Source organism: Vulpes lagopus, chromosome 6 (genome assembly GCF_018345385.1).
Source record: "Vulpes lagopus strain Blue_001 chromosome 6, ASM1834538v1, whole genome shotgun sequence".
Taxonomy (NCBI): domain Eukaryota; kingdom Metazoa; phylum Chordata; class Mammalia; order Carnivora; family Canidae; genus Vulpes; species Vulpes lagopus.
Genome location: NC_054829.1, coordinates 45376363 through 45403700, shown reverse-complemented (window position 1 = coordinate 45403700; position 27338 = coordinate 45376363). Strand labels below are relative to the sequence as shown.

At 38.2% G+C, this 27338-nt stretch overlaps 1 protein-coding gene across 2 annotated transcripts in view; it reads left to right on the top strand.

Annotated features, from left to right (window-relative positions):
* GNG2 (G protein subunit gamma 2) overlaps positions 1 to 27099 on the top strand; it is a 114109-nt gene extending 87010 nt beyond the window's left edge. For both annotated transcript variants that reach the window (XM_041759834.1, XM_041759833.1), the window contains exons 3-4: positions 780 to 895; positions 23881 to 27099. In XM_041759834.1, coding sequence (XP_041615768.1) covers positions 809 to 895; positions 23881 to 24009 — 216 coding nt within the window. In that variant the 5' untranslated portion in view covers positions 780 to 808 and the 3' untranslated portion in view covers positions 24010 to 27099. The remainder of the gene's footprint in view (positions 1 to 779; positions 896 to 23880) is intronic.
* The last annotated feature ends 239 nt before the right edge of the window (positions 27100 to 27338 follow it).

Below are 27338 nucleotides of genomic sequence, written 5' to 3'. Positions count from 1 at the left end.
GCAATTAACAATTTAGACATGGCAGTCCTTCCCCCTTTGACATTACAGATGAAGAATTGTGAGTTAAGTAAATAGTTGTGTCTAGCCATATTTCAAATAGAATAGAGAGAAAAGACTATATTTTTAAATGCTGGATAAACAACACTGAAAAGCGACACATCCTTTGCAGGGTCTCTGCAGTATAATAGATTGAAGTGGTTACAGTTAACTATAAAGCTGGTATTGGAACACATCAGGAGAACATTGTAAACTTGGTGTTTTTAGTCCTAAAGGATTATATAATTTACCATTCCTTTCTGTTTGCTTTCATTCTTCAGCCCCTGAGGGCACTTAAACAGAGTATCTGACAATAGTAGAACCTGAAAAATAGCAACAGTAATAATGCATCCTGCCACCCTTCCCATTTCAAACTCATTTCACAAATTAAGATAGTTTTAATGACTTGCTTTCTTAATTCAGCAGCATGTCTTATTCTAACTGATGGTTCATTGTTTTTCCCTGAAGAAGGGATGGAAGTACAGAGGTGTGTGTGTGTGTGTGTGTGTGTGTGTGTGTGTGTGTGTGTGTGTGTTGGGGCTGTGTGTGGGGTGTTTGGAAAACCACACCTCATCTCCTGGTCTGCTGTAATCAGGCTTGGTCCTGGATTGGTGATGTAGAGAGCTGGGAGAGCCAGGCCTGACCACAGCCACTCTTTTAAATTTCCCCCATCGTGATGAACCTGCTCTTTTGGCAGCTCCTGAATTCCCTGATGCATTCTTTCTTCCTGTTTTCTTTCCTAGTGTATCCGAAAAACCCACCCAGCATTCCAATGGCCAGCAACAACACCGCCAGCATAGCACAAGCCAGGAAGCTGGTAGAACAGCTGAAGATGGAAGCCAACATTGATAGGATAAAGGTGAGGACCACATAACCCACATAGATCTTAGAGCCTTGACTATAAGGAACATGATTTGCAGCCATCTATCACTTGACACCCCTTCTAATAAGAGTGATAAAAAGCAGTGAGAGCAGGAGAGAAACTTAATAATTGGGCAAAAGTTCATTTTCCCATGTGTCTGTGCCTTCTCCAGATTTCTCCAAAATAAAAAAACAGCATAAATTAAAACAGGTTCTCCACATAGAATTCAAAGCAAAACAATAACAGCAAAACAAACAAATGAGAAACAGGCTCTTGGTTGAATTCTAGCCAAGGAGCTTGGAAACCTTGCAAAACTTACCAGGTCACCAGCTGACCTCCCTGACTCTGTACTGACTGATTTTTCATTTGGATTTTAGATTTTCTGTCTTGGTGTAGGTTCTCAGTTAAGTGTCTCTCTGACATGGTTAATCTTTCTATTCACCACTTCGGGTTGTAATTATCTTCTTTTTAATACCTCATTGGATTTTTTTTTCTTCAAAACACAAAAATCACACATGGTCTCCCTAAGAAGTCAAACAGTGTAGTGGGTTAATGAAAGTACTTTATCAAATGGAACTCAGAAACATATCTCATTTTATTAAAATAAAGCTAGAACATTCTTCCAAATGCCAAATTCTTTTTTATTTATTTATTTTTTAAAAAAGATTTTTATTTATTTATTCACAGAGACACACACATAGAGAGAGAGAGGCAGAGACACAGGCAGAGGGAGAAGCAGGCTCCATGCAGGGAGCCTGACGTGGGACTCGATCCAGGGTCTCCAGGATCATGCCCTGGGCTGCAGGCAGTGCTAAACTTATGCTGCACCACCGGGGCTGCCCCCAAATTCTTTTTTAAAACTAGAACATTTCTCCTATTTTCTCCATGCCAGAGTTAGCAACCTGAACAACCCACCCAACCTTTGGAGTATGCTTCTAGAGCAAAGGTCAATAGACTAAGGCTCATGAGCCAGATCCAGCCCATTGCCTGTTTTTATAAATAAGGTTTTATTAGAACATGGCCATTCCTTTACATATTGTCTATGGATACTTTCCCACTATAACAGCAGAGCAGAGTAGTTACAGCAGAGACCATGTAGCTCATAAAACAAAATATTTCTCTCTGGCCTTTTACAGAAAACTTTGCTGACCCCTGCTCTAGAACAATGATTCTCAGTCCACCTGTATACATTCAGATTACCCCAGAAACTCTGTGGAAAGACCAATTCCAAGACCACCCTCTATACCAATTAAATTAGAATCTCTTGGGGTATGATTCAGGCACCAGGCTTAGTTTATTTATTTATTTATTTATTTTTGCATTTTGTTTTTAATTAGAGAAGCTTCTCTTCTCTCAGCAGCTCTAACTCTTATTATTCATGAATGAGATAAATGAAAGGTCCTCACTATCTGCCTTGCTCCTTTACCACCTTCCTCTTTTCCCTTTGCCTCTTCTTTTTCATTCCCTTGCTGAAAAAAGTACAGTGTGGAAGGTGGGCACAGAATGTGCTGCAGGAAATGAGGTGGCTCAAGACCATGGCATCCAAAAGTATCATTTAGTCCTTCCTTGGGAATGGTGGGGAGAGAGGAGTCTTTTGCCCATGGACCTTCTGGAAAATGTCACTTTGCCTTTTAGGGTGGCCCAAGTAAGATAAAAGTAGTTGTGAAGCATCATTGTGGTTGGCTTTTTCTGTTACTCCTCAGCATACTCAGATTTATCTCCTGAAGGAGGAGGTGATGGTATTAGAGGTGATGAAAAGCTGGCAGTGGGAGGAAGAGGACAGAAATAGGTCTGTTCAGCCATAAGTCAGACCTCCTTCATCCCTCACTCGAATTACTGACTGCAGGGGCTCCTAGTTGATCCCTGAAATCCCATCTCAGCCCTGTTTCCACGCCTGCCATCAATTGCCCTCCACATTGCTACCAAAGACAATTTTCTCTAAGAAAATCGTATTACATTCCTCTCCTACAGAAAATCTTTTTGTGCTTCCCATCACCTGTAAAATAAAATTCAAACTCTTTAGCAGAGTATGCAAGGTCCTTCTGGCCTCTGCTCTTCTTCTCAGCTTCATCCCCTCTTTTTGCCCACCTGCCTTACTGAGCCACTTCTGGTGCTCTTGATGGAAATTTCAAATGCCTGGAACATTCACTCTCCTTTCTATCCTTTATTAACTCTGGCAACTCCGTGAAGACTCAGACCAGTCATGACATCCTTTGTGAAGGTTTCCCAGACCCTCATCTCATCATAAGATTGGAATTTTACTGATTTTCAGTTGTTCTTTTATTCTTTTGTCTAATAAATATTTTATTGATAGCTTTTTAAATGGCCAAACCTTGTAAGATCCTAGAGATACAGAGATGGAGAAAGATGAAGACATGGCTCTTGCCCTCAAGGATCTCCTAGTCTAGGAGGAAGTTACAAAAAAAATATGAATGAGACCTATCACTGATAGAAATAAGATATCCAAGAGGCATAATCATCAAATATTATCAGAAAGAAGCCAGCACCACACCCTGACTCCCTTTGTATACTACTTCTGAAGACACCAAAGGAATCGCCACTATAAGAGAGAAGAAGTGTTCATCTAACAAACTGAGCGCTAGGTGGTCATCTTCCTAGGTCATCTTCACATCCAAACCTCTGGACCCTTGCTATATCATTAGACCTCGCATTGTTGGAGATACAGCAGCAGCTAGTGTTTCAGCACTTCTCCTGCACATCAGAGCCAGGCAGGCATGCTGTGGCAAAGTGTCAGATTATTTTTAGTTCGGCCGTTGGCTAAACTGCGACTGTTGACAGAGTTGTCAGCTAGCTGGTTTAGGGCTTGGTTATTCTGCCTTTAGGAATCCCTTCAAAGGCTTCTGAGCCCTTGGGCTTCTCCACCTACTTCGCCTGTGTGATCCTGTCAGCAAGAAAGGGCTTCTCTCTCAAGATCCCACGTCTGTGATTCTGCAGTCAGATAGTGACCTCTTCAAGCTCGGGCAGCAGTGTGTTATGTACATCAGGCGGAGCCCACTGTGGCTGAGGCCATGAGGAGCGGGGGGCAGGGAACACAGCTGGCATTGGAGCTTTGAGAGTCCCATCAGCAGGGGTGGCTGCAGAGAGAAGCTGTACCGTAGGAGGATCTGCATAGCATATTCATTTTTAAACCTTCTTGTGTCCTATCCCTTTGCATCACACATCCCGAGAGAATTGAGCTAATGAACCCATTATCTGTTCATAAGCCTCAGGCATATATAAATTACACTCCCAGCCTTTCTGTGTTTCTTTGTTAGCATTTCATTCAAGGACAGAAAGTAAAGAGAATCAAAGGAAGCTGCTGGGAAGGGATCTGGGGACAAGGAGAGAGAGGGGCATAGAGACTGTGACACTCAGATGTATGAGACAGCAATGTAGTCACACTGATGTCGAGTGAAGATGGATAAAAGGAAGCTTGTCCTTAGAGCACAAGTTGAGGAAGCATGTCCAAAAGTAAAGGACAGCAGGACTTCAGTAAATCTATTTGTTCGCCACTGTATTAGGCCTCATTGGGTTTCTAATAATAGAAACCTAGCCCAAGTTCACTTAAGCAGGAAGAGGGGATTGATAATAAAAGATACAGTGTGTCTCAGATTCCAAGAGCAGAAATATAGCTGGGTAAGCAGTAGGAATAAGAGCTGGAAACTGGAGAGCTCTGTTACATGTCTCTGCCTCTGTGTGTCTGCCTCTTTCTTTTCCTGGGAAGAATAGATTTCTCAGCTGCCTATTCCATGTGGCACATATGATGGCTGCTCACTGCTCCCAGGATCCCATGTCTCTTCCAGTTCCATGAAGAAAGAGATAGGTTGATTCAATTCCTTTTAGTTTCAAGTGCATATTCCTGGAATGGCATGTCTGTTCTAGCAAGAGTGAACCATCTGCAGCCCCAATAACAGACATTAGAATCAAACCACATTGCACAAGCATTGCTCCTAGGAGCTAACCCACCCATATGAATGGGAAAGGGTTAGACAGTTAAGGAGGAGTGAGAATCACTGTAAGCTGGAAAGATGCTCCTTGACAGTGGGCATCATCAGCATCATGAAAAATGATGTAAATGTAAGAAAATAAAGCCAAGGCTAGGAGCGTGTCTGAAATGATTGCTTCTTAACTAATTGTATACTCCATCAATTGACCCCATATAAGAATGTCATTTATTTCTTCTTTCTCCCAAATATTCCTAATAGAGCTTTCCAACTTGCTCTATTATCTCAAGAATATACTATGTAAAGTCCCATCTCTCTGGTTACTCTGGGTCCCTCAATGAGAATGCCCTTTCCCTCATTCTTTTCCTATCCACTACAGAATGAATGTTTGTAACCCCCAAACATTCACCCCCAGCCTCCAAAAAAATTCATATGTTGACATCCCAGCCCCCAGTATCATAATATTTGGAGGTGGGGCCTTTGGCAGATGGTTAGCCCTCATGAATAGGGTTAGCGCCCCTTTTATAAAAGAGACCCCAGGGGGATCCCTCACCCTTCTACCATGTGAGGTAATAGTAAGAAGACATCTGTGAACCAGATAGTAGACCCCCACCAGACTCTCAATCTGCCAGCACCTTGATCTCAGACTTTCAGTCTCCAGAATGTGAGAAGTGAATTTCTGTAGTTTATAATCCATCCATTCTACAATATTTTGTTACAGGAATTTGAGCCCACTAAGACCCTGTCTAAATCTTACTTTCCCGTTAGGGGTCAGCTCCAGTCCCCATTTGTCCATGAATTTCTTGCCATTCTGCCCATATTTATTAATTGGTTTCATTTTCATCAAATAAAATTTTCTAATTAGACCACAGTCCTCAAAGACAAAGACTATGTCATTTACTTCTCTGTATTTTTCAGGGTGCTGGGCTACAGGGATTCAAGAAACTTTTTTTTTAGTGAGTAGCTTTAAGTTCATGTACTAAGAATGTCATATAACAGGACATCAGGAGCTGTAATTCACATGACATTTCCAGTGACATTTATGGTTTAGGAAATTGCAAGCATGAGTATAATTGGCCAAATAAAGCCATGGTCATAGGGGCACCTGGGTGACTCAATCAGTAAAGTGTCCAACTCTTGATTTTGGCTCAGGTCATGATCTCAGGGTCCTGGGACTGAGCCCTGTGTCTGCTTGAGGATTGTCTCTTCCTCTCCCCCTGCGCTTCCCATTTGTACTCACTTGCTCTTTCTGTCTGTCTCTCTCTCTCTCTCCCCCTGAAATAAATAAATAAATATTTAAAAAAGAAACCTGTAGTCATAGGGGAAAATTCATTGAAATACAAAAATGAAGAGAAGACAGGTGAAGAGTTTCATGTCTTGTGTTTGATTATAAGTAGCCAGAATCTATCATATATCTTCTCTTTAAAACAGGTCAACATAAAAATAGACTGATTTTCATAACTGACAAATATGTATAAATTATTAAACCAAATTTTATAATGATTAAATCATCTTTCTGATATTCACTCATAAAAGATTGGAATTGAATTTCACAGAAAATGGTACTGAGAAATGGACCAGTTAAGACATTATGCTTGGTAGTAAAGAGGAGACATATATCCTAGGTTTGGGACTTTTGAAATCTTTTTCTAGCATTTGAAATGAAAGTTTTAACACCACTCCCCTAAAATGCTTGCATTTGAGGAGCACCTGGGTGGCTCAGTCAGTTTAGTGTCTGACTCTTGGTTTCAGCTCAGGTCATGATCTCATAGGAGCCCTGCATCCAGTTCTGTGCTCAGTGGGGAGGCTGCTTGAAGGTTCTCTCTCTGCTCCTTTCTCTCTCTCTCTCATATATATATATATATATATATATATATATATATATATATATATATATATAAACATATATATAATCAATCAATCAATATTTTTTTAAAAAATGCTTGCATTTGATTTATTAGGGAGAATGAGATACTATCTTCCTCATAGGCCAGTTGATAGTATTTTCAGAGATAATAAAATCAGTATAATATGTCAAAGGACTTAAAGAGGAAAGGGTTGTGTGTTCATACTTGGCCAATCCTAACTCATTCAATTTGCTAAAAATGAAGCAAAAACTTTAAAATTGAATTCACACATATGTTAATAATTGAGCTTGACATTTCATTTTTATGAGAGTTGATATAACTTTTAAAAATTCAATAGATAATTTATTAAGCATCATGTACATGCTTAGCCTTATGCATTGTGTCTAGGAGCTACAGTAGTACTGGTAAACCTTGATAATTTGAAATTTGTAAGAAATGAATTTTTCTGAATAGCCCAGTTTTCAGGCCAGCTGAAGTCTCTTTTCTTAAAAATGTAACTATTTTGGATGACACTTTGAATATCTTTTTATATTATTATTAAATAGAGTAAATGAAGTATAATGTACTTTTTTGATAATTCTTTTGAAGTTATTAATTTCAAAAATATTATTCTATTTCCTTTTTTCAAAAAAATCCTTAATACCATTAGTTTAACACCCCCATGGAGGAGAGGGAGGGGAGGACTACTTAGAATATTCACTCATGGGATCCCTGGGTGGCGCAGCGGTTTGGCGCCTGCCTTTGGCCCAGGGCGCGATCCTGGAGACCCGGGATCGAGTCCCGCGTCGGGCTCCCGGTGCATGGAGCCTGCTTCTCCCTCTGCCTGTGTCTCTGCCTCTCTCTCTATCTCTCTGTGACTATCATAAATAAATAAAAATTAAAAAAAAATTTTAAAAGAATATTCACTCATTATTTTATAAATAAAAAAGGCAATATCTCTCCATGCGATTTTACTTCCTCTAGTATCACAAAGTTTGAGCCTAGGTGCTCTTCACACCCAAGAAAGATCCCTTAGACTACATTTTGGCCATCAGCAGTGATGCAGGCATGATGATGATGTGAGACAATAGGTGACTTGCTGCCTTTCATTCCTGACTTTAATAATCTTACTGTCCACAATGCCTCTCATATTTTCAGTATGGTTCCAAGGCATGTCAAAGAATACTAAGGTTTCCTCTGCATTCACCAGTGTTTAAATTGAATATTTTAATTTTTTCTTACTTAAATTATGTATTAGTGATTCAAAGAAAAATGAAGACTTTAAAGTGGCCAGTTGCTTTTGACCTGAGCAAAAGATCTTTCTAGACAAATGTCAGACCAATCTCTCCTAGTTTGAAAATTATTAAAAAAAAAAAAAAAAGGTTTTATCTATTTAGTCATGAGAGACACTGAGAGAGAGGCAGAAACGTAGGCAGAGGGAGAATCAGGCTCCCCATAGGAAGCCTCACGTGGGACTCAATCCCAGGACGACCCTGGGATCACAACCTGAACCAAAGGCAGACACTCAACCACTGACCCAGCCAGGTGCCCCTACTTTGGAAATTCTATCTCTTCCCAGATGTTTGGCAGTTTCTTTTGTCTTAGGGTATATTGCCAGGCCTATGACAATGATAAACTTCCCATTTCAGGCCTCCATTGCAGCACAGTCTTTGAGGTCCTTTTAAGCAACAAAGTTAAGTCAACCCTGGGTGGTGCCTTTAATGCAGGCAACTCAACTGAAGAACTTGGCTGAACGATTGATTTCCTTAACACACATGTGACTTCCCACATATAGGCAGTGACCACCTGTCAGTGCTTACTTCTTTGCCTGATGAGAAAAGCATTTTGCAACATCAATTTTAAAATGTGTCTTAATTTCAGAATGTAATGAAGACAGAACTATATCCTACATGCTGTAAATTCTTAGGTCTGATTTTTATCCTTACCAACAGCTGCTTCTCAGAGCTGTCAGGGTGTCTTCCTAGAGTGGGCTCCTACATTTTCAGAGCCAAAATCATAGTTTGGTGGCCTTCATTGGGACTGTCTAGGATCATCATTTCTTTACTTCCAGTGTAATTTAGAGAGGTTGCTGGAGAACTGGGTTTCAGTAATGGTCAATCTGAAGAGACCCATACTCTTATCAAATGTAATTCTTTCACTTGTACATCAGATCTCATCTCTCTAACCAAGGTCATGCTCCACCACCTGTCCATCCTGAATCATCAGTTTTGGTTCTCTATTTCATCATTTCCATCAGTGTACAAACACAGTATTATTTCTCCATCTTAAATAAAATTTTAATTTTTTTTCTCTGAATCACCCACTTCCTCTTCCAGCAACTGCCTCATTTGTTTGCTATGCTTTGTAGAACTTCCTGAAAAAGTTATCTATATTCACTATCTCTAATTTCTCTTTTCCCTTTCTTTTGAAAATTTATTTTTACTCTGGAAATAATCTCAAAGGTACAATAGGATTGCAAATGCAGTACCAAGAACTTTGTCTTCCGGGCAGCTGGGTGGCTCAACCCATTGGGTGTCTGCCTTCAGCTCAGGTCATGAACCCAGGGTCCTGGCATCAGGCTGTGTCTGGCTCCCTGCTCAGTGGGGAGTCTGCTTCTCCCTCTGCCTCTCTCGCCAGCTTGTGCTCTCAATCTCTCAAATAAATAAATAAAATCTTTTTTTTTTAAAAAATAAAGGTTTTTATCTTCCCCTGAACCATTTGAAAATAAGTTGCCGGGCAGCCCGGGTGGCTCAGCGGTTTAGCACCGCCTTCAGCCCAGGACCTGATCCTGAAGACCCGGGATTGAGTCCCACGTTGGGCTCCCTGCATGGAGCCTGCTTCTCCCTCTGCCTGTGTCTCTGCCTCTCTGTCTCTCTGTTTCTCATGAGTAAATAAATAAAATCTTTAAAAATAATAATAATAATTTGCCAACAGTTACCCCATCACTACCAAATACTTTAGTGTGTGGTACCTATAAATAAAAACATTCTTCTACATAATCATAATATAGTCATCAGAATTGGGAGGTTAACATTGATATGTTACTGATTTCTAATCCTCAGAGCCCATTTAAGTCATGCAAATCACCCTAGTAGTATCCCTTTTAGCTAAAGGACCCATGTAGTGACCCAACACAGCATGATGTGTTACATTTAGTTGTTCTGACCATAGACTTCCTTGACTTTTGTGACCTTGACACTTTTGAAGATTATGGGCTATCCATTTTGTTGAATAGCACTCAATTTGGATTTGTCTGATATTTCCTTATGATTAAATTCAGGTAACAAAACTGGGACATTAATATAGAATTGATGGGGTTATTTGTCTCATTACATTTTATCATTGGCATATGATTTCAAATTGTCACTTACTGGTGATGTTAACTTTGACTACTTAATTAAGGTGTTAACTTCCAGTTTCTTCATGTAAAGTTGTTCGTTTGTTTTTCATAGTTAATAAATATTTAGATTTTTGGAGAGAGACCTTGAGGCTGTATTAACTATCCCACTCCTCATTAAACATTCTGTTTTTTAAAGTTTATTTAATTATATTGATATGGACGCATGGTTTCCTCTTTTATTCTATGATTTACAATCTGCTATTATCATCGTATATTTTGATATTTTAATTGGCACAGACTAAAAAACTAGGTACCGTGTGCTTTTGACATGACTCCATCATTCTATGAGTGCTTCCTTAGTGTCTGGCACAAAAAAGATGATGTAGGGTCCTCTTGTTATTTCCCTGCCCCAACCCTGGAATCACCCTTTTCTCCAAGAGCACTAGTTCCTTTGATTTTTTTTATTTAGAAATGAAAATCTGGATGCTAGATGTTCTCATTGCTGAAGTGTTTTGAAGTGTTGCTCTTCCAGGTTCCTCTCAGTGGACAGAGTTAGTGTATACAGTGTGTATACAGTGTGAATACTGTATACACACACTTTTACATCTGCATTTATTTATTTATCTTTGTATCTGTGTATACTTAACCACGAGTTCATACCAACACTACCAGGTCCTGCCCTACACCACAGAGTATATTCTGTCTTTCTACTTCCCATATTTATAACTCCCTTCACTGACCATGAGGATCCTTGATCCCCTTGTCTTTATTTGGCCAACTATCCTGTAGGGAACTGAAGTCCCATTCCACAACATCTCCTCCCAACGTGGATGCATTCACATCCCCCTCAGGCTCCTACACTCTTCACCTGGCTATTTTCTGTATAGATGCTCTCCTCACCCTCCTCAAGCTCTGACATCCCACTGTGGGTTCCTAACCTCCTAACCTATGGATTCCTCTTTGCTTAGTCCCACCCAATCCCTTAAAGGCTGAATTATTCATGAAGAAGGAGGAGGAGGATGCCCCATTTGTTTGTAAACCATATGAGATTTTCACTCCCACCATTCTCTTGAACCTTCTCTCACCAAGGTTGCTGATGACTGCAGATGGCTAAACCTAACACTTAATTCTCAGTTTCATCGTACTTGACCTACTGGCAGCATTTGTCATGGTTGATGATTCCTTATTTCCTGAAGCATTTCCTCCAGCATTTGGCTCTCGTCTGTCCCCATTCTCACAGGCTACTGTGTCTAAATTTCCTTATCTGGCTCCCCTTAGGCTCCCCAGCTTCTTACATTGAAGTGTTCCAGGGTTCAGTATTTGTCTCTCTCTTTCCTACCTAAATGTACTTACTCTCTTGAGGATCTTGTTCATTCCCAAGGCTTTACGTACCTTCTATATGGCCTTGATTCTCAAATTTATAGATCTAGTCTGTATCTCTCTCAAACTCCAGCATTGTATATCTCACTAACAGATATTTTAATTTCAAACTAAAATTATATTCCTGATCTCACCCCAAAATTCTTCCCTGCAGCTTTCACCAGCTGAAATGAGAACAGTTTCATCCATTTGCTCAATCCAAAAACTTTGATAAGAGTTATCCTTAATAGTTCTTTTGTATTCATACCCTTTCTCTAGTACATCATAAATTCCTGGTGATTCTATATTCAAATACTGTTTATCCTGAATTATACCATTTCACACCACCTCTGAACTACTGCCACCTCTCTCTTAAATTACAGCAATAGTCTCCAGGGCAGTCTCTACTTTGACCCTTGATTCCCACAAAGTACTCACTGTTTTCCACACAGCATTTAGAGTGCTCCTTTACAATGCAAGTCAGTGCCTCCCCTTCATTCTGTAAGTTTTTATCAAAAGATTAAATATCTTCTCAATTAATCCCAACTATTGCAATCTGTTCCCCACGCCCCTACACATACACATTTTTAATCCCTTTTACCCTGCTCTATTTTTCATTTCCTTATAAAACTTACTACCTTTTGGGGCACCTGGGTGGCTCAGTCGATTAATATCTGACTCTTGATCTCCACTCAGGTCATGATCTCAGAATTGTGAGATTGAGCCCTGTGTTGGGCTCCTTGCTGGGTGTGGAGCCTTTTTGAGATTCTCTCTCCCTCTCTGCCCCTCCCGTCCCCTCTCTTCCTCTCTGAATTTACTAATTAATTAAAACTTACTACCTTCTAACATTCTCTGTAACAATTATGCTTTCTTTTCTGTTCTCTCCATTCTCCCATTTAAATACTATATAGGCAATTTGATTATACTGTACACTGATATAGTTTGATTCATGTTTCTTCATTTGGAGTTTGTTGAGTTACTTGAACCTCTAGGTTTGTTCGCATCAACTATTATGTCTTTTTCAGCCACTGTCTTCAGATATTGTTTCTTCCTTCTGCACCCACAGTTATATGTGTATAATTTTCTTTCTGTCCTTCAGAGACCCCAGTTATATGTGTATTCAGGTCCTTATGTTATCTTCTAGCTGGGTGCTCTGTTCATATTTTTTCTGTCTATTTTCTCTATACTTCATTTTGGAGAGTTCCGATTATTGTCGTCAAGTTCACTCATCTTTTCTTCTGCAGTGTCTAAGTCTGCTGCTAATTCTATCCAATGTATTATTTATCTCCGGAGATTTGATTTGAGTCTTCTAAATATCTTTCCTGTCTCTTTTTATCATGTTTTTCTTTTCTTTTTTTTTTTTTTTTTTACACCTTCTTGATGTTATGGGCACTGTTTACAAAAGCTTTATTTATTTATTTATTTATTTATTTATTTATTTATTTATTTATTTATTTTACAAAAACTATCTTAACAACACCCTTATCAATTTTATTATCCTGTGTCACTTCTGGGTCTTCTTTGTATTAATTTTTCTCCTTATATGGGAGAGATTTTTTCCTACTTAATTATATGCCTGATTTTTTTATTGGATTCTAGACACTGTGGCATACTGAAATTTTTTGTGTTCCTTCTAATATTCTGGGGTTTTGTTCTATGGTGCAGTTAAGTTACTTGAAAACATTTTGATCTAATCAAGGCTTACTACTAAACATTGGTAGTCCATATCAGCCTTTAAGCTAGACTAGTTTGATACTACACCTAAAGCACTACCCTTTTTAGGACTCTACTCAACCCCCCAGTGTTATGAGATCTTTATACTTCATCAAGGGAGGTACAAACTATTCCAGTCCTGTGTGATCACCAGGGATTGTTTTATTTGATCCTTTCTGATTTTTTTTTTTTTTTTTTTTTTTTTTGCATAGCCTCAAGCAGGTTCTCTCACATATGTGCTAATCAGTATTCAGCTAAAGACTCAAAAGAAATCCTTCGGAGGCCTCCAGAGCTCACACGTTCTTTCTCTCTTCCTCTCTTTTTGTGTCTGTGTAGCTCTTTCTTCTCTATTTACTCTCCCCTCAACTCAAAGAGTTTCCTTAATTCTTTTTTGGTGATCCCTCCCTATGCCATGGCCTAAAAACCCTTTTATACAGTAAGCTGGGACAATCATGGGGCTTATGTTATCTCCCTTCTCTCACTGATCAATGCCTTGTGCTGCCTGTTGCCTAACCTTTAAAAACTACTTGTTCCTATATTTTCCCAGTGTAATTGGTGTATTTTTTTCATCATAGTCTTAATTTAAAAGTCTAGAAAATTACATAAGTTCCACAAGAACAGAAATCTTTGGGTATTTTGATCCTTTATTATTCCAAGTATCCAGACCTATGCCTGGCTTATTAGGTACTCAGTAAATATTAGTTGAACAGAATATTTGTTGAATAAGATTATCTTTGAGAACTTCTTCAGCGGTTATCTGAGTGTCTATCACATGTCTGGCATTGATCATACAGTGGTAGATAAAGCAGATATAGTTTCTGCCTTCATAGACTATACTGCCTAAAGTGAAAGACAAATATCAAACAGCAGATAAACAATGGTTGTCATTATAAATTGTGAGAAATGCTTTCCTATAAAGGAAAAGAATGGGATGAAAGAACATAATGAGGAAAGTCATTATTGGATGAGGTGGTCATTAAAGACTCTGCAAAGAGGCAGTATTTCAGCTGACTCCTAAAGGAAGATAAGGAGTCAGGCTGTTGAGAAAATAGGGAAAAGAATGTTCCAGGGAATTGTATGTGTGAAGCTCTGAGACAGAAAAGAGTTTGGAGCTTCTATAACATTAGCGGAGGCGTGTGTGAGGAGGGAAGAATGCCACACATGAAATTGGAAAGATAGGCAGGCCCAAAGCGTGCAAGACCCACAGGCTGTTTTAAGATGTTTTGGTTCTCTATGAAGTACAATGGGAAACTATTAGAGGTTTTGAGTAAGAGAGTGGTATGAGCCAATTTATATTTTTAAATTAACTTTCTAGCTGCAATATGGAAAATACTACTCTTGGCACGGTAGTCAAAGCAGGGAATTCGTTTACAACTGAGATTCTTAAACTTTTTTCTGCCCTAGACCTGTTTGGCAGCCTACTGAAGCATATGGTCTCCTTCTCAGAGTAATGTTTTCAATTATAAAGGAAACTAATCATATGGGAATACAATTTATCAGAATATTTTCTAGAAAAACATTTGTGATAGAGTTATATATGTACTCCTTTATTAACTTTATGAGATCTTATAGTGGGTCTGTAATTATAAAGTAGGCGAACATAAATGAAATGTTGAGATATTTGTAATAACTTTTAATGTGATGGGAAATACCTGATTTCTATAGCTAATCAAGTCAGAGGGACTGCTAATGCTAGTGTTGTGTATTGTCTACATCTGGGAATGTAATGGACAGAGATGCTTGAGGTTAGTGAAGATAGAGATGTAATTTTTATCATCAATGTTCATAAACCACCCCCTTAAATTCTATCTGTTGACTCTGTGTTAGTCCATTTGAGCTGCTATAACAGAATACCATAGACTGGATGCCTTTTAAACAACAGACATTTTTTGTCACAGTTCTGGAGACTGAGAAGTCCACAATCAAGGCACTGGCAGATTCCATGTGTAATGAGAGCCTGCTTCCTGATTAGTAGATGGCTGACTTCATACTAGGTTCTCACATGGCAGAAGGGGCGAGGGAACTCAGTGATCTCTCTTATACTCTCTTATGGCACTAATTCCATTCATGAGAAACTCCAAATTCCATCACATTGGGACTTAAGTTTCAACATATACATTTTGGAGGGCACAGACATTAAGTTTTTAGCAGACTCCTTTGGAAACCCAAATTAATCACTTTTTATTTAATGAGTTATTTCTGTAAACATGGAGCAAGAAGATGGAGGCTTAAACTTGGGTAGTCACAACAGCCATGACAATAAGGAGACAAATTTGAGATATTTTTGGAGGAATAATCAACAGGACAGAAAAGAGAGAGATTGCCTAGGGTTACTGGGGAAACCTTAAAGGAAGTAGGCCTAGGGCTATATAATGTAAAAGGCACTGTGTGCAAAATGTTATAGTAGAGATAGTCAGAAAGAGACTTGCCAGGCAGACTACTGCTTGACTCATTTAAGGTAGGGGACAAGGATGACACTATGGGTTAGAAAGGAAGAGTAGCCATAGGATTAAGTCAGGAACACTAAGACTCACTGCTCAGCCACTTGTGAGCTATGACACCTATGGTAAACACCTTCCTAATGAAGCCTCAAATTCACATATTTAAGATGAGAATAATAGCTTGTGACCCATAATATTGTTGTAAGGATTAAATAAGATACTGTATGTACAGTGGTTAGCACAGTTCTGACATGTGGCAAGGGCAGATAAATATTAGTAATTATTCTCATTACTGCTAGGATTCTGACAATGTGTTGGACTCTCACTCACATAGAATTGCAATCTAGTTAAGGAAACAAGATAAAAGTCATACAATATTTTGAGAAAGAAACCATTCAGAATCAAGTGTTCAAATATAAGATATAAGCAACTCTTAAGCTGTTAATTTTGCCCAATATAGCACTTACTATATCATAAAAAGATTTTGAACATTTCTGCCACATGCAGGCATACCTTGTTTTATTTTGCTTTGCTTTATTGCATTTCTTAGCTACTGCGGTTTCTACAAATTGAAGGGTTTTTGGCAACCCTGCATTGAGCAAGTCTATTTGTGTCATTTTTCCCATAGCATTTCCTCACTTGGTGACTCTATGTCACATTTTGGTAATCCTTGCAATATTTTACACTTTTTCATTATTTGTTTTGGTGATCTGTGACTAGTGATTGTGACTTGCTGAAAGCTTAGATGATGGTTAGCATTTTTTAATTATGAAGTATTTTTGAATTAAAGCATATACATTGTTTTCTTAGGTATAATGCTATCGCACACTTAATAGACTACAGTATAGTGTAAACATAACTTGTATATGCCCTGGGGAACCAAAAAATTCATTTGACTCATTTTATTGTGGTATTCACTTTAATGCAGTGGTCTGGAACTGAACCTGCAATATTTCTAAGGTAGGGCTGTGTTTGTGTGAGCATTGCAGAAGAGTAGGGATGGTGCTGGATTTCTGCTTAATAAGTGAATTTTAGATATTACTGTTGCCTAGTCTTTGCTGCTTACAGCTGAGCTCCTGTTTGGGATAATAATGACTATGGCTCAAACAAGTAAAAGGCACACACATTAAAAAAAAAAAAGTAATTGAGATTCAGTCTGAAAGTCTGTCCTTTGCTTGCATTTGGAGGAGCTAAGACAAGAACAGGCTGTTTTCTTTCATTCTATCATAGTAGCATTTCATAAAGATGCACAAAGAATTTCAAATTCAACCCTTAGAACTAGCCCTGCATTTGAGTAGCTCATATGTAGATAACTGTGGCTTAATGGCAAAACATCAGGGTTCAGTTTTTTTTTCCTGCCATGTACTTTGCTGTATGACATTGAACAATTCAAGCAATCTGTTGAGCCTTAATTTTCACCTATGAAAGGAATTTAACAATTCCAACCTCAGGATTATTGTGTGGATCAAAAGAGAAAACTCAATGTCTGAAACATAATAGGAGCAAAATAAAAATATTTTTACAAGCAATGTAATGTCAATTAAAGAGCAACACTTTAAGCCAAAAGATGTAGCAAGAGACAAAGTCATTATATAATGTTAAAGGGGTCAATTCATCAAGAGGATATAGCCATCATAAATAAATATACATGAACACAAGAATACCTAAATATATTAAGCAAATATCACCAGACCTGACAAGAGAAATAGACAGCAATAAAATAATAGTAGGGAATATCCCACTTTTAACAATGGATAGATCACCCAGACAGAATATTTATAAGGAAACATTGGACTTGAATATATATTAATTATATATATATATATATTATATATTAAACCAAAAGGATCTAAAAGACATATACAGACCATTCCATCCAATAGCAGAATACACATTTTTTCCAACCACAGTGGTATGAAACTACAAATCAATAACAGGAGGAAAATTGGATAATTCACACATATATGGAAATTAAACAGCACATTCCTGAACAGCAAACCAATAGATCAAGAGGAAATTAGAAGGCAAATAAAAAAAAAAATATCTGGAGACAAAAACGTGGAAACACAACATCCCTAAACTTATGAGAAACAGCAAAAGCAGTTCCAACAGGGAAGTTTATAGCAATAGTCACCGGCATTAAAAAATAAATAATTAAAGATCCTAAATAACCTAACTTTAAACCTCAGGAACTTAAAAAAGAACAAATTGGAACACCTGGGTGGCTCAGTGGTTGAGCATCTGCCTTTGGCCCGGGGCATGATCCTGGAGTTGTGGGATCAAGTCCCATGTCAGGCTCCCTGCATGGAGACTGCTTCTCCCTCTGCCTGTGTCTCTACCTGTGTCTCTGCCTCTCTCTCTGTGTGTCCTTCATGAATAAATAAATAAACTATTGAAAGAAAGAAGAAAGAAAGAAAGAAAGAAAGAAAGAAAGAAAGAAAGAAAGAAAGAAAGAAAAAAAGAAAGAAAGAAAGAAAAACAAATTGAGCCTGAAGTTAGCAGTTACGTAAAGAAATAAAGATAAGAGCAGAAATAAATGAAATAGATATCAGAAAAATAATAGAATAGATCAATGAAACTAAGAGCTGATTTTTGAAAAGATGAACAAAACTGACAAATCTTTAGCTAGGCTGAGGGAAAAAAAGAAAACTCAAAAAATGAAAGAAGACATTACAGTTGATACCACAGAAGCACAAAGGATCATGAGACTACTGCGAAAAATGATATGCCAATAAATTGAATAACAACCTAGAAGAAATGGATAAACTCCTAGAAGCATAACACCTTCCAAGACTAGATCATAAAGACATAGAAAATCTGAACAGACCAATAAAAAGTAAAGGGATTGAATCAGTAATCAAAACCTCCAAACAAGGAAAAGCCCAAGACCAGATGGTTTCCCTGGTGAAATCTACCAGATATTTTAAAAAGAATGTATGCTAATCCTTCTCAAACTCGTCCAAAATTGAAGAGGAGGGAATACTCCCAAAGGAATTATAAAACGCCAGAATTACCCTGATATCAAAGCCAGATAAAGATGCTACAAGATAAGAAAACTATAGGCCAATATCCCTAGTGAATAGATGCAAAAAATCTCCACAAAATATTAACAAGCCAAATTCAACAGTTCATTTAAAGTATCATACACTACAGTTAAGTGGGATTTATCCCTGGGAGGCAAAGATGGTGCAACAAATCAACAAAATGTGACATATCACATTAATAGAATGAAAGATAAAAATCATATGATCATCTCAATAGAGGCGGAACAAGCATTTAACAAAATACAACATTCTTTCATGATAACTCAATAAATTGGGCATAGAAGTAATGTGCCTCAACATAATAAGGCCATATATGGCAAGCCCACAGCTAACATTATCTTCAATGATGAAAAATTGAAAGCTTTTCTTTTAAGATCAGGAACAAGACAAAGGCTCCTACTTTCACCACTCCTATCCAACATAGTACTGAAAGTCCTAGCCAGAGAAGTCAGGTAAGAAATAGAAATAAGAGGCGTCCAAATTAGAAAGGAAGAAGTAAAATTGTCTCTGTTGGAAGATGACATGATCTTATATATAGAAAATTCTAAAGATCCCACACACAAAATAACTTAGAACTAATCAACAAAGTAAGCTAAGCAGTAAAGTAGCAGGATACAAAATCAGCATCAGACATCCATTATGTTTTTAAATAAAAAGAATTAAATAGCAAAAAAAGAAATAAACTCTCATTCATAATAGCACCAAAACAATAAAATACTTAGTAATAAATTTACCCAAGAATGTGAAAGGGCTGTACACTGAAAACTAGGACTTTAATGAAAGAAACTGAAGACACAAATAAAAGGAAAAAATAGTCTGTGTTCATAGATTAGAAGAATTAGTATTGTTAAGATGTCCATACTACCCAAAACCGTCTATAGATTCAGTGCAATCCATATTAAAGTTCCAATGGCATCTTTCACAGAAATAGAAAAATAATAATAAAATTCATATGGAACCACAAAAGAACCTGAATAGCCAAAGCAGTCCTGAGAAGCACAAAAGTGGAAGCATCACACTCCTGATTTCAAACTCTATTACAAAGCCATAGTAATCAAAATAGTATGGCATAAAAAATAGACACAAAAACCAATGGAACAAAATAAAGAGCCAAGAAATAAACCCTAGTATATACCAAAAATTAATATTTGACAAGAATACTTAATAGGAAAAGATCATCTCTTCAATAAATGATATTGGAAAAATTGGATAATCATATGCAAAAGTATGAAACTGGACCCATATCTTACACCACCACAAAAATTAACTCAGAATGGATCAAAGGCTTAAATGTGAGACCTGAAACTCACTCCTAGAAGAAGACATAGGGGATAAGCTCCTTGACCTTGGTCTTCGCAATGATTTCTTGAATATGACACCAAAAGTACATGCAACAAAAGCAAAAATAATTAAGAAGGTCTACATGAGACTAAATAAAAAGGTTCTACACAACAAAAGACAACAAAATGAAAAGGCAACCTATGGAAAAGGAGAAAATGCTTGCAAACCATATATATGGTAATGGATTAATATTTAAAATATATTAAGAATTCACACAAGGAAAAAAATCTGATTAAAAATGGGCAGAGGAACTGAGTAGAAATTTTTCCAAGAAGTCACGTAAATGGCCAACATGTATGTGAAAAGCTGTTCAATATCACTAATTAGGGGAATGCAAATCAAAACCACAATGAGGTATCACTTCACACCTGTTAGAACGGTTATTACCAAAAAAGACAAGTGATAACAAGTGTTGGGGAAGATGCAGAGAAAAGGGAACCCTTATCTGCTGTTGGTGGGAATGTATAATGGTGCAGTCAGTATGGAAAGCACTATGGATGGTCCTCAAAAAGTCAAAAGTGGAATTACCATATGATCCAGCAGTTCCAGTTCTGGATATATATTCAAGGGAAATGAAATCAGGATTTCAAAGAGAGATATCTGTGCCCTCATATTCATTGCAGCTTTATTCACAATAGTCAAGATATGGAAACAACCTAGGTGTTCATCTTTGGGTGAATGGATTAAGAAGCTGTATTATATACATACTAATGGAATATTATTCCACCATGAAAAAGGAAACGTGGCCATTTGTGATATATGATGGACCTTGACAGCACTATGCTAAGTGAGATAAATCAGACAGAGAAAGACACTCACATGTGAAATCTAAAAAAATTGACTCACAGAAACAGAGTAGAATAGTGGTTGCCAGGGGCTGCATGGTGAGGAAAGTGGGGAGATGTTCGTCAAAGGCTATAAACTTCCAGTTATAAGATGAGTAAATTCTGGGGATAGAATGGACAACATGATGACCACAGTTAACAATACTGTATTATACATTTGAAAGTTGCTAAAAGAGCAGATCTTAAATGTTCTCACCACATACATACAAAAAAAAGGTAATTATGAGAGCTGTTAATTAACCTACTGTAGTTATCATTTCACAATATAGTAGTGTATCAAATCATTACAATGTACACCTTAAAGTCACACTATTATATATCAATTATATCTCAAAGCTGGAAAAAAGGTAAATAAGAGGTCATTTTAAATGCAAAAAAAAAAAAAAAAAGGTAAGACTGACTTTTACATAACTATATTGTACTGCCTTGAATAGTGCCCCTAAACCTACCTGGAACCTGAGAATGTGATCTTATTTGGAAGTAGAATATTTGTAGATGTCATCAAGTTGAGATGAGCTCATACTGGATTAGGGTGGGCCCTAATCCAAGGATTGGTAGGTAGGAAATTTGAAGATAGACAAAGAAGAGAATGCCATGTGAGGACAGAGACATACAGGACAGAAGGCTATGTGAGGATACGGGCAGAGATTGGAGTGATGCATATATAAGCCAAGGGACACCAAGGATTGCTGGAAACCACCAGGCACTAGCTAAGAAGCATGGAGCAGATTCTCCTTAGGCCTCCAGTGGGAACCTTGATTCTGAACTTCCAGTCTATAGCACTGACAGGAAATAAATTTCTGTTGTTTTAAGTCACCAGTTTGTGGCAATTTGTTAAGGCAGACTGAAGAAACCAGTACACATCTAATAATACCTATATCTCTTTGTATAAATCAGGGTAGATGAGGTTTTGTCGTAGTAACAAAAGGTCCTCTCATCCCATTCTTAGGGGCTTATAACAACAAAGATATACTTCTTATTCCCACCACATGTCCTTTACAGATCAGCTGCCACACCACACCATGTCACTTTGATCATGGACCCTGGCAGATGCAGCAGCCTCTATTCAGAATATTGCCTCTGTCTGGCCTGTGATGAAAGGAACAGAGAGTCCAAAAATTCAAAGACTTATGGGATTAGAAGATGAAAGCAGTAAACTATAAAATTGAAAGGCCTTTAAGTGACAAAGCTGTAATCAACTCAGCCATAAGGCAAGGCAAAAATCAAGGATATGGCCACTATGCCTTTTGTTAAAACCTCTGAATCAGGGGGATCCCTGGGTGGCACGGCGGTTTGGCGCCTGCCTTTGGCCCTAGGGCACTATCCCGGAGACCCGGGATCGAATCCCACGTCGGGCTCCCGGTGTATGGAGCCTGCTTCTCCCTCTGCCTGTGTCTCTGCCTCTCTCTCTCTCTCTCTCTGTGACTATCATAAATAAATAAAAATTAAAAAAAAAAACATGTTTCAAAACCTCTGAATCAATTAAGGTGATTCTCAGCAAATAATTTCAGCTGGAAAAATTGGCAGAGAGAAGAGCATGACAAACTATGTATCGGTTCTTGATACTTCTGCCCCAAAGTGATCCATATCATTTCTCTCATACCTCATTGACCAGAGCAACTCTGATGTCATTGTGTGGGTATGTATAATCCACCTGTAGGGTGGGGCAGTGAATTTTTTTTGGCAATAATATAATCCATCCCGCTCTCACAGAGGATTATCCTTTCAGTGGTCACTTTGAAAGACTATCATAGTAGTACAGTGATGTTAAAAAATCTTTTGGAATGATCTCCAGTGCAAGTATATTATGTCAGGTAAACTCCTAAACTCCATTTAGGGTTTTTGAGCCCAAATGACATTCCTCAGGTAGATCACCCACCTAGTTCCCAGATGTGGTCATAATTGACCTTTAGTTTATTTTCCCAAATTAAGTCCACCCTCAAGTAGTGAAAATTTGCCATTGTCAAGGCTGGTTGAAAGAAGGTATTCCAGATAATTCTCAAGAAGAAGCTACAGAAATGTGAGAAACATTAGCATTAGTGAAATCACTGACCAACCTCACAATGGGATTCCCTAAGGGATACAGTATTGGATTGAAGTAATATATTTATCAGATGTATAATAAATTATATATAATGATATATATGTATATATTGTAATATATGAAAATACATGAAGTTATATATTTTATATATGTGCATTTTTTGTTTTATATATACCACATATATATTCTGATGTGTTTGTTTAAAAAGGAAATCAGGGGCACCTGGTGGCTCCAGGGTGTTAAGTGCCTGCCTTCAGCTCAGGTGGTGATCCCAGAGTCCTGGGATTAAGCCCCACATGGAGCTCCCTACTCAGCAGGAGTCTGCTTCTCCCTCTCCCTCTTTTCCTGCTTCTGTGCGCGCTCTCGCGTGCGCTCTCTCTCTCTGATAGATAGATAGATAGATAGATAGATAGATAGATAGATAGATAGATAATAGATAGATAATAGATAGATAAATAAATAAAATCTTTTAATAAATAAAAATAAAAAGTTAACCAACATGGCTTCATGCATCCTAACAATTCCAGAAGCAAGGAGGTACAACTATGGAATAGTAATCATGGCTAGGCCATGTGGAAAGCCTAGTATGTGCCAGGCACTAAGCCATTTGCCTGGACGATCTCATTTAACCCTTGCAGCCAGGGCAGGGAGTAACTAGAATGAGGTGAGTAAGGAGGCACAAAATTTAAGCAGACCCCCTCCCCTTGCCAGGGCTATACCAATGCCAGGTTGATCCTCACAAGACCCGAACAATGAGCAGCACTCCATTCTGTTTGTGCCTCGCTCACCTCGCCTGAGACCCGGACCTGCTGGAGACAACCCCATGAGATCGAGATCACCAACCCCCTTCTTTGCAGATGAGCAAATGGGGGCCCTAAGGAGGTTGAGGGCGCAGCCTCATTTTCCCGTGAGCTAGTGATGCGTGCCCCTGGGAGTTGAGCCGAAGTCCTGGGAGGGGTGGGGGTAGGTAGACTCGGAAGTCTGGGCCCTGGCTGCATGCACCTGAGTGGATGCTTCCGCAAATGCTCCTCTAAAGGTCCCATTGTTCTTGTCCTCCTCTCCAGGTATCCAAGGCGGCCGCAGACTTGATGGCCTACTGCGAGGCACATGCCAAGGAAGACCCCCTGCTGACCCCCGTCCCGGCCTCAGAAAACCCATTTAGGGAGAAGAAGTTCTTCTGCGCCATCCTTTAAGTCTTCACGAGGAGCCTGAAGAGCCTCAGGGCTCCTGGGACACTGATGTCGAGTTTTTAGCAAAGTGGGCGCCTTTCTAGTCCACAGCATTTAAAGAGAGGGAGGAGAACCATCCTGGAAACTCCAGGCTATGCATGTTTAAAGAACTGGTCCCCTTGATGACAATGAAAGCCAAACCACATCCCGAGTTAAGAGATCTGATCACTGCAGAACCGCCTGGAGGAGGGGAATATGTAAAGATAAAATCCGCCTCATTTCTTTTCTGCTATCCCTCCCCAAACCTTATGTTTCTGCTTCATATTTAAAAAATAAAAATAAAACAGACAGCTGTACTGAGCTCAGATATGTATGACCTTCTTGGAATGAATATTGCCTTTAGAATACCCTTTGATAAGCTGAATTGTCCAGTGTAGCCGCAGTTTGGTTTAATGGCATTGATGTTTAGTCTTTGTGCCTTTTTCTTTTGTTCTTCTCTCATCCCTCTCCTTCCACCCCTTCCCATTAGAGTAGTACAGAGATAAGACTGGATTTGTCTGTAAGACTGAACTCCAAGGATGAGCACCCAAATATTTAGGGAGATGTTCCCCGTGGTTGACCCTCATGGTAATAACAAAAAAAATGCCAGTTGTCTGTGTTCTCTTATCACACTTCTTAACATTTGTACATGATAGCTTTGATTCTGCAAGTAAAAGTAAATCATGTGTTGTGACTGGTGCTTTCATATATTTGTGACAATTTTTGAGTAATACTGCATGAAAATGTCCCTATGTTACATCCATTCAGAAGGTTTGTGGTTTTAACTAAAGTTTGGAACCAAAATGAGAGAGAAAAGAAGCTAAAAAAGAAAAAAAAACTCAGTGTCTTGAAAACTGAGATTACCTCAGAGCCTTACCCATGCCCAGAATACCTCTGAGTTCACAGTGGTGTAGACACCTCTTCCACGCATTTTCCAGAATCTGAAGCATTTTGGTTGTATCTAGGATCCAGGGCAGTCCCAGAAACAGCAAGCAGGAGAAGGGAAGAATTCACCATCATTTGGGAGGCATTCTTGTCATAGTGTAAGAGCAAATCTCATCTTTCCCTGAATCGTGGAAATTCTAGATTGAAAGAACACGTTCTATTTGTTCAAGTATCTGGAGAAATAAACCAATGGCTCCAGAGAAGACCCATTCTCAGAATCCTGGCTGTTCACCTGCCAGGTGAGGGGCAGGGAGAGGGGCAGATACGACCCCCTTTCACCCCACAGTCAGCAACACCAAAAGGGGTTCTGGCTCTTTTTGCCTCTGAGATGGTCTTCGCTTTTCACTCACAAAATTTTTCAATAGAACCATTTCTAGTTTTGTTCTCCATCTTGTTTGTTAGAGTCTCTCAGTCTTTATTTACAACTTGCTTGCAGCTAGAGCTCTCTCTCCCCAAGAGATAATATTGAAAGTGATTTTTCATTACAGCTCTAGCCTTCTTCAGTAATGGAAGGTCCTGGAAACCTGTGTCACTTTTTTCTGTGCCATTCTTAGGCAAAAGAGGACTGCTCTTACATCTCACTGTTAACTTTAAAATTGCAAAAGACCATTTCCAAATCAATTCTACTTTCTTTTCATTCTCTTCTGTTTAAAAAAAAAAGATGGAAAGGAAGAAAAAGAGAAGATATAAAAGCTTAATATGCCAAGGACAGATTTTGAAGGGGTTAGTAAATATTTTCATTAGCTCCTTTTATGGGCATGATGGTAAAAGAATAAATACATCCAATTAAAGCTCACACCTAGGGCAGGGAACAAAGGAATGCTGAGATGCTTGCAAAATGTATGAATGTACTTCTATAACCAGATACTTCTGTTCAAACCTTGGGATGTTGTAATAGTCGGTGAGCGGTGAGACACTAATGAAGATTTAGTAGGAAGACCTTGGCAGAGTATTTATTAAACTATATGCTGTATTGTACCATTAGCTTAGTAATACTGTGGAATCAGCTAAAACTGTATCACATTTTTAAAATTAGCCAAAACATGAATTGAATATGTGGTCACATAAAAAAAAAAAAAACTTGAATAAAGCACCTTTTGATGGTGATTATGGCATCATTGTAAGGATTTTCATAATCCACACCATTTATTTTCCTTAGAGGGATGTTTTATATTTTTATGTAAATCTAGATCTTTGGAGCAATTAAAATGGAATTAAAACTTGAAGGAAGCACCATAATAATATGGCTCTGGTAATTAAAAGTTAAGGAAGTTCCAAACTGCATGTGACCTTGTTTACAAAAGAAGAGAAAGAGCAGAAAATACACAGCCCCTCTGAATTTAAGGAAAATGTTTCAGCTTTTTCATATTCATGTCCTGTAGTATGGTATTATAATTCCAGAGTGTCTATATGAGTTTTTGCTTATTGGTATTTTTACTTGTTAAGGGGGAAAGAAATCTTTTGATGACTTATACCTCTAAAGAGCTTTAATTCTGTTAGAAATCCAACAATCATTTCCACCAGCATAACTATCTAATAGGAAATTTTAACTTAATTATTCAAGGCCCTAATTTCTGTGTATAATGTATTGGATAGTAATGAAAATCTGCCATGCAGTTAAACTATAACAATAACCCTCATGTTAGGAAAAAAAATCTTGCACATCTGCAATATTAACTCTGATTTCTTTTTTCTCTTTTTTTTTTCAGTTTCAAATCAAGTATTATATCATTTAAATTAGAAATTGCAAAATAGTACTATGACCTGAGACTAATTTTGATAATAATATTTGAAAGAGATTGCTCACCAAGAAAAAATTAAAAACCATTTCTCCACATGCTCCTATTCACAAATGGGATTTGGGGAAATTAAGCATGTTGTCTTAGATTTTTGTAGTTTTTTTTTTTTTAATATTTGCTTCAAGCTGCTTCTGGCAATGGTAAGTTATTACGTATCATTAATGTTTTCCAACCCAAGGATTGTTCACATTTTTCCTATACAATATCTATGGAGTGTGTCTTTCAAAGAGAGGAAAATACAGAAATGTGAAAGCGGGAAAAGCTGAATGTGATGTGCACATTTTCATCCCATACAATGTATTTGTTTTAATAAATGGAATTTTCAAATTCATTTCATATGCAGTCAATTTCATTGCAAGGGCCTATAGGGGCACCTCACCCATTGATTTCATGGTTAACATGAGAAGGATGATGACACATAACAGGATGGGTGGGGAAATAGGAACCCATTGATTTACCTTAGAATTTTGTTAATAGAAGTGCCCTAAGGAAGGAAAGACTCACAGGAAACTTTAAAAGCCTTTCTCCATGGGGCTCTACATCTCAGAGACCCACGCCTGAGGATAGAGA